The 16,080-nt window shown below is 44.6% G+C and overlaps 1 protein-coding gene across 1 annotated transcript in view; it reads right to left on the bottom strand.

Moving 5' to 3' along the window:
• Plxnc1 (plexin C1) overlaps positions 1–16,080 on the bottom strand; it is a gene marked incomplete at its 5' end in the record, with an annotated part of 150,640 nt that overhangs the window by 120,260 nt on the left and 14,300 nt on the right. The window contains one exon of the mRNA XM_013018900.1: positions 8,544–8,684. Coding sequence (XP_012874354.1) covers positions 8,544–8,684 — 141 coding nt within the window. The remainder of the gene's footprint in view (positions 1–8,543; positions 8,685–16,080) is intronic.

Below are 16,080 nucleotides of genomic sequence, written 5' to 3'. Positions count from 1 at the left end.
AATTTTGTTTCAAAGCAGAAAGACTCGAAAAACAAGCTAAATGAGACCACAAAGAAAAAAACACACATCTGTGGTGTGAGACATTGTGTAGGAAAAAGGATCCAGAATAAAAGCCAGAAAGACTGTTCTAGATGAGAGATGGAACAAATATTGAATGGGCACCAGTCTAAACAAAAATAATTTTAAGTACATGTTTTAATCAACTGGGAACATTTTTTGTTACATGGATGGGGCAGTTGATAATGCTAAGTGATTTCTGATAAATGTGTTAGCTATGACAATGGCATTACGGTCAGAGTTATTTAAGACCATGACCACCATTTGTAGAGATGCATAATGAGTTATTCTAGGGTGACTGATGTCGTGTTTGGAGAAATAAGAAAGTAAATAAGAAACATAATTTAGGAAGCCACCACCCTTTCCCACTGCCCATGAACTAGGAGCTATACCACTGTTTCTATTGGTGGTTCAGGTTGTTTATTTTTACAGCAGGGTTGGTGCAGAGGCTGGGGGTTGCAGAGGTCTAGTTGCAATCAATATTGGTCTATTTACTTATAGCATGGATATGGAGCTCCTGTAATCCCTCTGAGACTCTGAATGAGGGCAGGGCAGACTTTACTTCCTGTGTTGTTTATATTATCAGGTATACAGCATGCCAGGGATTTCCAACCAGTTTCCTGAACAAGCCTCTTCCCACGGCCTACATCGCAGTTTGTCCTGCTCTCCACAGAGGCGAGGTGACCTGTGGTGTGGAATCTGTGTGGAAGGAATCTGGCATTATCCATCAAAGATATAAAAGCATATGACTGTGGGCCCTGTAGCCCCTCATACACCTGTGAAATCACGTAGGTTCATGGGAATTAGCTAAGAAAACTACAATGTGCGTAATGGAATACTATTCAACCATAAAAATAAGTAGAAAGCCCTTTGTGTTATCTTTAACATGTTATATTAAGCATGTATGTATGTAAATACAAATTTATATACCTTTTCCACCTTTTGCTCGTTGGCATAAATTCTCACTGGAAGAGAAACTGCTGTCATTATTTGCCTTGAAAGTCAGGAATGAGAAGCTGGGCACCGGTGGCTCACACCTATAATCTTAGCTACTCAAGAGGCTGAGATCTGAGGGTCGCAGTGCAAAGCCAGCCTGGGCAAGAAAGTCTGTGAAACACCTTTTTTTTTTTTTGGGTCCGGTCGTGGGGCCTGAACTCTGGGCCTGGGCTGTCCCTCAGCTCTTCAGCTCAAGGCTAGCGCTCTACCACTTGAGCTACAGTGCCACTTCTGGCTTTTTTCTTTTTGCTTATGTGGTGCTGAGGAATTGAACCAAGGGCCTCAGGCATGCAAGGCAAGCACTCTACCACTGAGCCACCTTCCCAGCCCTGTGAGACACTAATCTCCAATAAAAACCACTTGAAAACTGGAAGTGGCGCTGTGGCTCAAACAGTAGAGTGCTCGCCTTGAGATGAAGAGCACAGGGACAGCACCCAAGCCCAGAGTTCAAGCCCCACAACCGACCAAAACAAAAAAAAAGTCAGGAATGAAAGACTTTCATAGAAGATTTCCTTAGTTCTTTTGAGTTTTGAATAATGTCAATGTATTACTTTAAATAAGACATAAAACTCAAATTAAAAACTGTATTTGAGGTTTTCTAGATTAGGTAATGAATGATCTTTGGAGGACCAAAGCAAGAGAAGTTTTCGTTTTTCTCTCAAGGGTTCCTAAAACACTGCTGCTTCAAGGGATGGGGACCTCTACCTCTCGGGTTCTCCTCAATCTCATCCCTAGCTTACTAGGTTTCTATTATTACCTCCCACCTACCTCATCTTACCCTGAAACAAACTCAGGAGGCACCAATGCAATAAACATAGAAGGACTTGTACTCTGAGATGCAAGTCAACAACACCAGAGCCAGGGAAATATCCTTTCCCAGGCTGGGTTTAGCTGGGCAGCCTCAGAAAAAGGACTAGATCTGTAATCCAGTACAGGAAGGAACCATGAGTCACAGGAACCCAAAATGGGTTGAATTTTGCATAAGAGAAACCGCATCCAATTTACACACATACTGCTTGGGCACAGTGTGGATTTTTATTTACTGCTACCAGCATTCTATCTTAATATAGATCTATTCTGAATTTACTCTGAGCCTCTTCCATGTATATAGTTTTTTGAGGTTTTTTTTTTTTTAGTGGTATCACATTTGAACTCAGGGCCTTGTCATGCTAATCAGGTGTTCCACCACTTGAGTCATGCCCCCAGCCCTTTTTGCATTAGTCACTTTTCAGGGGGGTTCTTACACTTTTAATTATAGGCTGGTCTGGACCATGATCCTCCTATCCTAGCCTTCCACATAGCCGGGATGGCATGCCACCATGCCATTGCTGAGATTTTTTTTTCCTTGTTGTTGTGTTCTCTTTTTTTGCCTGGACTGGCTTCAAACTTCAATCCTCTTTTTATCTTAAAGTTATCTAAGATAATTAATTGAGTTGTTTTCCATATTTTTCTCCCTCCACCCAAGAAGTGGGTGCTTGTCGGTTTTGTTCACCTTTGTACCTTCAGTACCCAGAAGAATGTTTGATACAGAAGAGGTGCCCAATACATATTTATTAAATGGGAACTACTCTATTAGTATTCAAGATTTTATAAGGCTCTCCACATTGTTCCAGCTGAAGCTTGTACAGAAAAAAAAATTTTCCCCAATAGAGAATTTCAGTTCATGTCAACATATTGCTTCTGTTGACATCTTCCTGAAGCCTCATGGTAGGCTATTAACTAGCCTTGGGGTTTTTGATGCATACAAAAAACTTCCCAACCATGTTGCTGAAATGAAGCTAAGAGAGACTTCCCCAGCCTAAGATTGCAAGCTAGCTCAACATCCATGGGAAGAAAACTATGGTTAGGAAGAGGAGGGAGGAGAAAAGGAAACAAAATATAATTTCTGTCTCTATGATTGCCACAAAATGGAAAAAAAAAAAAAAACCATGGGTGTTCTAAAAGCCAAAACATCTTAGGCTAACTTTCTTTTCCTATGTCTCACTCTGTGGAACTGGCCAGTTGTAGGTCAAACAAGCTGACAGTTACTTATTTTTCTATACAAAGTTACAGAGAAAGACTGGGGAAGGAATTAAAACACACATACACACACCAGAGGGGGAGGGGTACCAAGATACAGAGAGACACACAGAGAAAGAGAGGAGAAAGCAATGACCTAATAGCCTTTAATGAGCCTTAGTCACTAGCAATAATAAAAATAAAATATAAAGATTAAAGCAAATTTTTCTGTCCTCTCCAATCTACTGACTTCCATGTAAATAGTAGGAGGAATATATAGCTTGAACCACAAGGTCTAGATTTGTGGATTACATGGGAGTAAACTATTCGAATCAGGGAGTCCTCAGACTCACAAGCTGGAAGAAACAAGATGCAATGAGCTTGAAGTAAGCCTCAGGGGACATGCCAAACAACCAATCACAGAAGCCATTTCCAAGCGTGGGCACTCCTTGCTGGTTTGACTTTTTGGTCTCTTCTCTCCAGTCATTTCTGCCACTCAACTCCCCACTTCCACAGCCAGTTCCTCCTTTCCTTTATTTTTTACATTCTGTAGGAGTAGCATAAAATATTTCATTTTTGCATTTTCTCTTGTTTTCATTTGCAAATCTCAAAACCCAGAGTCAAGGCAGATTCTTTGGGTATTCATAATTTAGCTTTGTGCTGGAATTCAAGAATTTTCTGAAGCTAGTTTAATTTCTCTCTATGGTTTGGAAAAACAAAAACCATTTGTGGTTATATAGAGAGTTTTAGTGGGCACACAGGTGGTAGTGCTGACTCTAAGTACTTTAAGAAGGTCTCCTGTGCTGGGGTAGGACATGCTACAGCTTCCTATCCCTGAGCTCCGTTTAGCGAAGACTCAGGAAAACACTAGCGACATGGAATGCAAAACAAACAAATAAACAAACAAAAATCAACTTGAAGAGAGGTTTCTTGAAATGGGCCTAGTGGGGAAAATCTGGGCCCTAAATGGGTCTCAGAGATCCCCATGAGCTACTTACAGCCGGAGAAGAGGGGGTTCAGTACCTGCTGCCCAGAAGGCTGTCCCCAAACAGGAACAAACCAAAACAGCAGAAGCTATGGCCCCATCTCAGGAAACCTCAAACACTGACATTTTGGGATCAACCTAGATTCCCCAATATTAGAAGGAAAACCTTTAAAACCATTTTTTAGGAGTTCTAGCAAGCTCTCTCATCTACATTTTAACTATTAATGCAGTCTGGTTAGAGGATAAAAGCTTGGGCCCTGGGGACAGATCACTTCAGCTCAAATCACCTTGAGCCAACCGCCTAACCTCTCCAAGCCTTGGGATTTCTCATTGATAAAGTGGGGGTGGACACAGTATTGACTCATAAGGATTACAGGTTAACACATTCAGACTGTGGTTCTAACCCTGGTGAATAATAAGAGCTCAGTAATGGTAGCTATTATTACCCCTCTCCCACTGCCTTCTTATCTTTTAAGCTTACAAGAAAGGTTAATGGGCATGCCAAAAGTCACAAATTTCAAATTTCATGCCTATTCCCTTAGTACTTATTTTATCACCTGGAAAAGCTCAAACTATTCCCTCTGCCCTTGGGGTGAGGACAATAGTCTATATGGCACATAGTCTGCTAAAGACATGCAAACCACACCATGGGTGAGACTGCAATCTGGAAAGAGACAGGATATCCTAGAACTGCATGCCCTGGGCAACAGAAGCAACTGAATCCTTAAAGCTGAGCTCAGACTGGGCATATTTTTCAGCTGATTTCAGGGCAGACACTGACAAGAAAAAATTGCATGCAATGATGTTTACAGAGGAAGTAAAATGGGGAAATGGCCGGACGGGGGTGGGAAGAGTGACAGCATAACATGCCCGTGAGGTCCACCTGCTGATAATAAACTTAACAGAAGACAGGAACTTTTCAGGTCCAAATTCCTTCAATATCTCTAAAAGGTTCCAAAAGGGCCTTAAGAATAGAGGAGAGCATTTCCGTGGGTCATCACCATGACCTTACCTTTGGAGGACGCGTCAGCTGTCTTCCTTGGACAAAGTGCATCTTTAAAGACCCTTCAAATGTGATCCCATAGCTCAGCTCAAGTTCAAAATGATGTTCCCACACAACAGAACGCGATACAGCTATTTTAAAATATTGTTTACCGAGGATTTGCAGTCATGTTTTAATATAAGCCTCTTTCCTCATTAACTAAAGAAAAGAAGGAGGCAAAATTGGATAGAGTCTGACCTCAACTATGTAAAAAAAGAACCCAAACTGCTGACAGTGGTTGCATTGACATGATGCAATTAAGGACTATTTTGTCTTTGCCTTCTCTTAGCCCCCACTACCCCACATCTCTACATAAGCCTTTCACAAGCAGGAAGAATTATTTCAATCGCATGAGGTTGAAAATGGCATCAAATTATATTAAAACTCCATGAGGTTTGTAGAGATTTAAGGAGGCAAGTTTGTATTAGTGGTGGCAACACACACACACACACACACACACACACACACACACACACCACTGGCTTCTGAGTCTCCTGCCTCTCATCCAGCCAGGCAGATACTACTGTGCCTGGTGCATGTCAAAATGTTGTCGCCTCTTGATCACTTGGAAACTGATGACTCAGGCTGCGGGGAATCCAAACCCTCTTTCTTCTTCTCTTCCTCCTCCTCCCCCTGTCTGCACTGGGCTGGGTTTTGTTTTATGCCTTTCATTAGTACCTCCACGCTGTGGCTTAGAAGCCAAGCTTGTGTCTAACTATGTTTGTCTTTTCTAACAGTTCTAGTGACAAGTCTGGCAAGGGAGAAGCGTACAGCTTTTGAGTAAAGGGAGGTGGGGATTCTTTATGGATCCCAAGTCATCTGGGCAAATCTTGGTCTTTAAGTTTTTGGATAATTTCAGAGGCTGCCTCGAAGGAGTCACACAGGGATTGAGGGATAAGGAGAGAGTCTGGGCTGGCCTAGGGATCCTGAGAGCCAAGCAGCTCACATTCACCCCTTACCATCCCCTTCTGAGAAAAGGACCTGTGTCCTAGGACCTGTGTCCTCTCAGGGGGCAGGGATGGAGTGTCATTTTCAAGAAGGGTCTATGTCTGTGAACTCTGAGATTCTTCACTGAGCTTCTAGAAATGCTGACTTGACCCTCAAGGCACACTTGATCCCAGAGGCCCCAGGACAAGTAGCTGGGCCTGGAAAAAAGGGTACAAAGTCCATGTAGTCTGAACCACATCTGTGCCGACTCTGAAGTGCAGGTTCAAATCCTTGTTCTGCCCCTGTATGGCCTTGGGCCAATCACTCAGCCTCCTGGGAAACATGATTCCCTCATCTCAAAAAGAAGAGCAGACTTACATCATAGAGTTGTGGAAAGAGCTAAACTAGTGAGTTGATGTAGCATACTTTGTCATATAACCATCTCTGTACAAATGTCAGTCACAAAACAAATAGAAAAAAAATCTAACCTGCCCAGAACCCCCAAAATGAGATCATAGACATGATTTCTGAAGGAGCAACCCACTCAGATCCTGAGAGCATCAAGAGTCCATTCACTACTTCCGCACAGCCGAGTGAGGCCCAGATGGGTCCTACCCTCTGGTGCCCCGTCCCCCACCCCAGCTGGGCTGAAACTCAGCCAGCTGCACATAAACAGCCGTGGGGAACCCACAGGACCTGGGGAACCAGGCCTTCCCATAGGACCTTATTTATAGCCAAGTGTTCCTTAACCTTCAGTTCGCCATGTAACAGTCTGGTTGTCTCAGCTTGGGGGAAACAGTGTTCTTGTCAAAACACTTGTCAAAAATATCCCAAATTGGGAGGGATAATTGAAGGGGTGGGCCAGAAAAGAGGGATGGGAGTTTCTTGGGCCAAACTAATGGGTCCAATGAGCCTGACCAAGGTCTCGTGGATCAGGTGTCACTAAGAGACGAGGGACGAGTATGAAATGATTAATGAGTATTTACCTTGCCATAGGAAATGAACCTAACACAGCAGGAAAGATAATCAATGTATATTTTAAAAGAATGTGTACACAAACAAACTCCCTCCCATATGTTACTGGGATTCCTCCAAAAGAAACAGATTAAATCAAATGCCTACCAGGCACTCGGCACCATACCAGGCTGTGGGGAACCTATGGCCTCCTTCTCAGAGAACCTCAAGTTGGGAAAGGCAAAGGGCAAGGCAAGATACAGCCGGAGCACAAAGAAATGCCACACATGTGACCAGTACTGCAGGACAAAGGGGAGGACAAAATGCCTCAAAGCTTAGACCTCATGAAAGAGGAGGTGGGGTTTGAACTGAGCCAAAACATAAATACAGAGGATGCAGGAAAGCAGAGGGGGAAAAAGAAAGAAAGAAAACATTTCCAGGCTGAGGAGACAGTGTGATCCAAAGTGTGGAAATGGAACTACTCAATATACATTTGGAAAACAGCAAGTAAATAGGTTTGGCTAGATTGGAGATATGTATGCAGAAGACAGAATTAGAGTCTGTGGGGTGGGGGTGGGGGAAGGAAAGTGATTTTCTAGGTTGTCTAGAAATAGGGGAGAAGAAATGGAGGTTCAGAGAGGGCAAGTGAGTCACCTGAAATCACAATAAGTAGAACAGGTTGAGAATACAGATGTGTTGGTATTTCTCTGAGCTGAGAGTCAATTGACTGGCTGCAGAGAAGTCAAGGATTGTCATCTGTAAAGTGACAGAAACATCCTGTCCCCAGCCATGATTGTGGCTGAAGGCCACAGGACCTGTGTAGTGAAAGCCTGCTGGTGACACTGACAAGATGATCACTAAATAATTTCCAATGAGTCATTTGGCAGTTTGGCCTGTTTTTTTTCCTTCTCCCCATTTTCCTTTCCTGAAATGAGTACAAATCTCAACTGGGCTGGGGTATATCCATACAGTGGGGGAAAATAGCACTAGGAGATGAAAGTCAAGGGGAGTCTCTAAGTTTTCAGATCTCTGACCTCTCCGTGGTGTGCAGGTACAAAGGGCAAAAAACAAGCACCCCCCCCCATGGCTAGTGAGTGGGCTGGAGGGAAGGAACACCTGTTTCTTCTTCTTTTCAAGCCCTATAATCACTCATCCCTTTGAAGTTGTGAGAGATCGGGTGCTTTGTACATTTCCTGGGCAAAGGAGAGCGAATGGAAAGGCTAAATGTCTCAAGAAGGTGCGGCAGGGATGGGGTAGAGGCTAGGGAACCCCCCCCATTCACCTCACCCAGCAGCTAAGACTAAAGAAGGGGGGACATATCATGGCACATTCCCAGGGAGCAAGCTGGCTGGTGCTTTCTTGCATGCTGGGGGAAGGGGAGACAGAAGGGCCAGCAGTTATTATATTCAAATCTCCACAGTTCCTTCCTGTCCATTTCTGGGTGTGTGTGTGAAGGGGGGGGTCTCTAAAGCATTCATAAAACAACTGATGCACAACATAGGAGTATTAGGAAAAAATAAAATAAGCACAAAAGCAATCACTAGTAATATAAGACATTTGAAGAAGGCACAGGAAAAAACCAACCTTAAGTAACTGGCCATCTCCTGTCCCCAAGAAGAAAACAGTCTTGTTCATTACCACGGTGCCATAAACGGATGTCAGGTCAGAATGGATCAAGGTAGACGTTGCAATTGGCTGCACTCTTTCAGGTTGCTCCCCTTCTTTCTGAACATGCACACACATGTACAAATAAAAACAAGAAGATCATTTTTAACAGTGATACTTCTCCTGATGCTGATAATATATAATGCACAATCTCTTAGGAAGGGTCGGTCCCACACTTCTGAACAACAAATACAATGTTCTTCTTCCAGATCCTCAGGAACAACTTTCCTTTTTCCCATCGACTACCATGCTTGCCTAGCCCACCCAGCTTGAAGTGTTTCCTGTATATTAATACATAGAGCAGTAAGCCGGCCATCCTTTCAACATTCCCCATGGCTGGTGTAGAAGGTGCTTCTGGCCAAGAGGTAGCCCACTTCAGAACTGGGAGAGAGCTGATCTTACACTTGGCTGTTTGCAGGGTCCTCCTGCAGTTCGTTTTATTAGGCATTGGGTTTTGTGACGTTAAACACAGACATTTCCCAAGATGTGACTCAGATATTCCTATTGGGTGGGGTAGACAAAAAGGAGAGGTTCTGGATCGATAGGACATGATTCTGGTGAAACCTCAAGGCAGAGTAACTGCTCCAGACGGCAAAGAGGCAGACACAGGCATGGATGGTGGATAAGAACCAGAGACAGGGCTAGTAAGGAACTAAACAGAAGGGGTAACCCCCCAGCTGATGTTTTGCAGAAGGCAATGAAAAAGTCTAACTCCCAGTCCAAATGCATTTAAATTGTATGAGGCTTTGAGCACATGGGATCACGTGCTTGCTCTTGATCATTAAATATAGCCCCTCTCGGAACCCAGAGCGGAGAGTGTCGACCAAAAGTTCTCCTTTTTTTGTTGTTTAAAAGGAATGAAGTACCCTGTGCCCTGCTTCCTGCCTCCAACGACAGGAAACCAAGTTTGCTACACAAATTTCTGGAAGATAGGGAGCTACGGTTGCCTTCTGCAGCTATGAGCACGGCGTGATAGAAGACTTTATCTGCCAGAGCGGGCTTCCCCGCTGCACTGAGGTTTGAAAAGGCACATTTAAGTGTCCTCCAGTGGTGAACTGGCAAACTTGAGTAAACAACATAGCTACTCTTGAAATGGCTCTGTTTGGGGAGGTGGGCAAAGAAAGAGGTTGAGACTTATTAACTTCACTATGTTATTGTTGACAGTGTTTATGTCTTTCAATTTATGTCTGATTAAATATGCATTATTTTGAAACCCACCAAGTTTCATTAACATCTCAACCAAATGGATTCATGGACAAAATTGATTTCTGAAGCCTTTAAAAATGCCATCTATATTTCTCTGTTGAAGTTGTACTGGAAGGGACTGATAAGCGAAGGAAGGGTTGCTCTAATGCCTAGATCGCTTTCCAAGGAAAAGATGCCATAACCTAAGAGAAAAATGACTCATTTGCATAAAATATTCTATAGTAAACTCGTTTCAGGAAGATTTTTTGGGAAGTGCATAAGAGGGTTTTATTTCCCACTTTCCTGTGAAAATACAATACTTCCCAAGCAATCTAAAAAGATGAGACGATGTCCCATTAACAATGAAAGTTAAGAAAAAAAATTGTCTGTGGGCCTAAGGATTGGAATAATAGATTACTGTTTAGATAAGGAGCCCTTGTGACTATGAACAACAGAAGAAAAATCGGATGACCTTTATACTAAAAAAAAAAAAAAAACACATCACACATCTTGCTTAAAAATAAAGCTAGAATTGTTCAAATGTAAGATCAGCTGACCATGCCTCTTATTTTTATTAAATATTCGGGCATAACAGAGAGGCCAACTCAGAGAACTGGGCATCATCTCTGGGCTACTAGAATGTTCTTTGGCTGGGGGACTCCCCTTTCTATCATCTCACAAACACAGAAAGAGTAAAGGGTTGTTGGTTGTGGATTGTGGAATATCCACAAGGACCACACAAAGCTGGACCAAGTAAGTTTCCCAGGTCTGGTACACAGTAGGCATTTAAAAATAGTACTGTATTCTAGTGAGCCAAGAACAATACCATAGAACAATCACAGGTGAGCCTTGCAGAGATGGGAATGACATATCCTGTTTGAGTTAAACTGGCTCCACATCACCAAAATGCAGCCCAAACACTAAAAGGGAAAAGGGGAAAACTAGTCCCAAATTAGCAGCCCCCCAGTTCTAGTATCCTTCCCCTGACTTCTGACTGTGCACCTGAACCTTTCCAAACTGAGTCTTAGAGCAGCAACACAAGTTAGTAGGACAGTCATTCAGCCAGGATTCTCACACTAGATAAGAGTGTCCACGCAGATCAAATGGCCCAGATAACTGATCTGCCTTTGAGCTGGGTTCTCAATCACTTAGTTAATCCTGTAGGGGTTAGCTTCTTAGCTGTTTGTGAAGCTCAAGTGTCTCCCTTATTGGTAAGATAGTCATGAAGAAGAAATAAGTGGTGATAGTAGTTACAGTAATAATTCCAGCCAGCAAGTATCAGTCCTCACCATGAGCTACTCAGAATCTTTCATCATTTTCATTGACAGAGGCTGTGTAAGGCAGTGAGTGTAGACCTGTGTTTGAATCCTAGCCCTGGCACTTTTTTAGCTAAGTAATCTTAAGCATATTAGTAAACCTGTTAGTTGCTCAGTTTCTTACTCCATAAAATGGAAGAGGTGATAGTAACATTTCTTCCAAGCATTTGAGAACTAGATGTGTTAGTCCACAACTTTAATAAAGCTTAGAAGAGTAGCTGGCATCCAGAACCACACAGTACACCTTTGCCACTGCTACCTTATTTTAAAATACAAACAGAGCCGGGCACTGGTGGCTTTTAGCTCACACCTATAATCCCTAGCTACTCAGGAGGCTGAGATGTGAGGATCAAGCTTCCAAAAAAAGAGCCAAGCTCTGAGGAAGCCATGTTTGGCCCAAGCCAATGTGTCACTCCATTCCCCATTGCCAAATACTCTTTTCCTGTCCCACAGAAGTAAGGGTATCCAGGTGTCTGAGTGCAGGCTAGTGATATGTCCACTGCAGAGATTTTTTTGGAAGTGAGTTTCCACTCTGATAAGACAAGGCCCTTGAGAAGAGCTCATTGCCTACTCCTTTCCTTCCTCCCTTGGGAAGTTATCATGTACAGCCTGGGGGCAGCCATTTTGCAGCCATGAAATTCAAGATGGAGGATGAAACCAAGTTCACTAAGACTGCATAGAAACTAAGACATCAGGTTCTTGATACTACTGAGCTACAGGCCTCCAGTCTTCACAATTTTTATTACATTAACAATGGATGTCACGATTTAGTGATTGGGTTTTCTGTTACTTGGAATCAAAAAGTAAGTCCCTGTTTTAGAAATGAGAATCATGATCGTCAGTCCAGGCACTGGCCCAGCCATGAGGACTCGAGCCATGGTCAGGATTTTGTATCCAATGAAGGGAGCCTGGAAGAAAATAGGAAAGAGAGGCGCTTGGACCCTGTGAAAACCCTAGGGGCTGCTCTGGCTGAATGGAAATGGATTCTTTTGTGCTAGAAACACACAGAAATGGACAGGTCTCTGTGAATGGAAAATGGAGCCCTCTGAATGGCTTTCTTATGTTCATTTGAGCAAATGAAAACAAAAGAAAAACAGGCTGTGGAGAAACCTTCTCAGAAAAGTGAAGTTAATACCTAGGGACCCAAATAGAAAAAAAGGGGAGAAATTGTGCAGTTGGCCCCCCGTGTCCAGAAATTATTCCTCCACTTTTTCCCCCCTCTGGCCTATTTCTATCTTGCCCTTCTCTCCCCTTAGGGCATAACCACTCATATTGCCCTCAGCTTATTCTGTCTAGTTTATTATGTGTAATTTATTTCTAAACCCTAGCCTCTGCTTGTTCGTCTGGGTGTAACAAGGTTAATGTCGTGTAATGATGCTTTTGCCAGTTCTGCCTTTCATAACAAAATCCAATCTTGAGTTAGCTCTAAGTCTGGTCTCCTCTTTGGGCTCTCTTGGTTCCTTTAGACTTTTCACTCCATTTCTCCTTCCTGCCATGTCTCACTGTCAACACACGCCTACACTTTAGCCACTCTCAGAGGAAACTTTTGGCAGATGAAAAAAAAAAAGTACCCTTGTTTCAACTGATGTTAGGATAGAGTTTTGGGTCCAGTGTAGCAAACTGGATGCAAAGTACTGAGAAGGGGTCTATGAAGAGGAGTATGGATGTGGGCGGAGGTTAAGTATGTGCATGAGTAGGTGTGTGCATGTGTGCATACACATATGTGCATACGTGTGTGAGTAAATACATGTACACTCATGTACACAGGGAGTGGTGGGCAGATCATGAGGAAAATGTCTTGATTTCCTTGCAGCCTCTTCATACTATTTTTCACTGACAATAAACACACTCATTGTGCCCTGCGTAACTCCAGGAGGAGTCATAAGATCTGGGGTGTGAAAGGCACTCTTTGGTATTGAGCCCTGACCCTGGGAAGGTGGCCTAACCTGAGGAGATTCAGGCCAGGGACTCACGGGGGTGAGGATTCAAAACCTCCAGGAAATGTGTACCCCAAGACCTCCAGTATGGGGGAGACCCAGCAACAGTGAAGCCTTTTACCCACATAGTGCTTGGTTTTTGTTCTCAGGTAAGGGATGCAGCTGGATGCTTTTAACACCTTATACATTGATTTAAAAAAAAAACCCTTCCTGCGTACTTAACTTGATGTTGATGTTGTATTCCTATGGGCTGCCCTTATTTCTCAACAGTTTCTCCTTCCTTTCCTTTTTCTTTTTACCCAGGGGCCTGATTTCCATCAGCAAGTTTAGTCCCTGAAATAACTGTAAAATAGACACAGTCATACCACGTACCCTGCCTAGCCACACTGTCGTGAGACCCAACCAAAGTCACAAGTGTGAAAATAATCGAAGCATCACCTTCTTCAAGCTGAGATGAGAAGTCACTATGGTCACTATCCCAAGCGAGACAGGGCCTTTATTAAGGTACTGTGGTTTTTCTTTGTTCTCCTGGAATAGACAGCACTGATTGGGTTCTGACCATGTTTATATAACATCTCTTGTGACCAAAATTTATACTGGGGATTCAAATGATCCAAAGGTGCACAGAGGCATGCAGTGAGAAAGAAAGGTGAGGAATAGAGCTGGACCTCTCACCACACAGCAAGGCCATGGGAAGAAGGAAATGTTTATCTTCACCCCCCCAGCCTCTTTCACCTCCTCCCTCCCAACCTGCCCCACCATTAAAGGCCATTCCTTGATGTGTTGATCCTTCTTTATCCCCATCTGAAAGGTTATTCCCTGCCTCTGACTCCTACTTCTGACAACTCCAAATGAAAAGTCAACTTGACTCAGTTTGCAAATGGCAGACAGTGTGAAAACTGCACTAGTCTAGGTTCTTAGAAGTGAAAGAGGCATGGTTCACTAGTGTTGGTCCATATGGAAGCCACTGGTGTTCTGGGTGGCGGGTTTCATTCTGGGGATGTCCTTGGTGCTGAAGGACATTTAACATCTCTGACCTCTGTCTATGAAGTGCCATCACCACTTCCTCTGTCCTGTTCAGACCACCGTCAAATCCCCTCCCCAACCTCTCTGAAGACCTATCACACCTTCCTCAGATCCACAGTGGGGCTCCAGACTAGTTCCTCCCCACCTGCTTCATCAACAGCACCACTGACCACCCTAGGGTGGTCACACACACACACACACACACACACACACACACTCACTCACACACACACTCAGTCCAACAGGCTCCAATCCATCTTCTCCATGTCCACAGGCTCTAAGCCTCTGTCATCCCCCGCCTGATTGCTCTCTGATAGCCATGACCTAGTCTTTACTCAGCACTCAGGTTAATGGTTTCAAATATAAAACAAGTCAACTAGAAGTAAAGTCACATGCCTCTCCAGGCCCAGCCTGAGCTCAGCTCTGACTTCTTCAAACTCCTTCCTTGCCACTCTTTGCCTTCTCACTCAGCCTTAGTTCCCATGGTAGCTTTCTTTCAGAACTACATTTCTTTAACTTATTACATTTTCCTGCCTCAGGGCCTTCACACATGCTCTTTCTATGCCTCCTCCCCTTCACTCCCTCTTGGGTTGGATCTTTTTAATTGTTCTTTCAGATTTCAAGTTAATTTTCCCCAGTTGTTAGTCTCCGTTACAGCATTCTACTTAGTTTCCTTTCAGGGTACTTAGCAGAATTATTGCTTTAATTTTTTAAAAAAATATAATGTCTAGGGGCTGGGAAGGTGGCTCAGTGGTAGAGCACTTGCCTTGCATGCCTGAGGCCCTGGGTTTGATTCCTCAGCACCACATAAGAAAAAAGCCAGAAGTGGCGCTGTGGCTCAAGTGGTAGAGTGCTAGCCTTGAGCTGAAGAGCTAAGGGACAGTGCCCAGGCCCAGAGTTCAGGCCCCACGACCAGACCCAAAAAATAAAAAATAAAGAAATTCGATCCTCAGACCTCAGCCTCCTGAGTAGCTAGGATGACAGGCGTGAGGCACTGGAGCCCGCCTCGCAACTCACCCTTTAAGGTCTGTCATCCGGTAGTTTCTTTTTCTTTTCTTTTTTTCTTGGGTCCAGTCATGGGGCCTGAACTCTTGGCCTGGGCACTGTCCCACAGCTCTTCAACTCAAGCTAGCACCCTACCAATTGAGCCACAGCACCACTTCTGGCTTTTTTCTTTTTGCTTATGTGGTGCTGAGGAATCGAATCCAGGGCCTCATATATGCAAGGCAAGCGCTCTACCACCTTCCTAGTCCCTCTTTTCTTTTTTTGACCGTACTGAGGTTTGAACTCAGCATCTTGGACTCACTAGGCAGGTGCTCTACAGCTGAGCCACACCTGCAGTCCTGCTTTGCACTGGTTATTTTTGAGCCTGGGCATATGCCTGGACCGAGATGCACCTATTTTATGTTTGAAACGGTGTTGACTGAGGTGAGAGGCTTGTGATGAGCTTTCTGCCTGTGCTGGTTTTGAATTGTGGTCCTCCTGATCCCTGCCTCCTGCGAGGCTGGGATTACAGGCGTGAGCCATGACACCACCTCCTTCCTGTCCCTGCAAGCACTTCTCCCACTCTTGGTGATAGTATTTAGGACCCGGAAGTGGATCGGGCAGGTGCTTAGGCTGCACCCCCGCCCCCCAGGACTGAGGTCTTGAACACCGGGGCTCGGCCCCCAGATGTGAGGTGCAGTGAGCTCCGTGTGCACGGAGGTGGGGGGGAGCTGGCCCTGCACTGCACGAGGACCCGAGGCGGGTTGGTGAAGAACGGGGGAGCCTGGCACCGCCGGCTTCCCCTCTGCCTGTCTTCCCGCAGTGGCTGTCGCTCGGCGCAGACTCGAATGGGAGCGGCATCTCTGTGCTGCTGGAGCTGGCCCGCCTCTTCTCCCGCCTGTACACCTACAAGCGCACGCACGCCGCGTGAGTGCCGCGGGGCGGGGCTGTGGGGGGTGGCCCCGCCCTGGCCCCATCCCTGCTGCCCCACCCCTGGCCCGGGGCTGT

This window comes from Dipodomys ordii, unplaced genomic scaffold (assembly GCF_000151885.1).
Source record: "Dipodomys ordii isolate 6190 unplaced genomic scaffold, Dord_2.0 Scaffold3, whole genome shotgun sequence".
Taxonomy (NCBI): Eukaryota; Metazoa; Chordata; class Mammalia; order Rodentia; family Heteromyidae; genus Dipodomys; species Dipodomys ordii.
The sequence above is the reverse complement of the archived record's forward strand: the minus strand, read 5'-3'. Positions and strand labels throughout refer to the sequence as shown.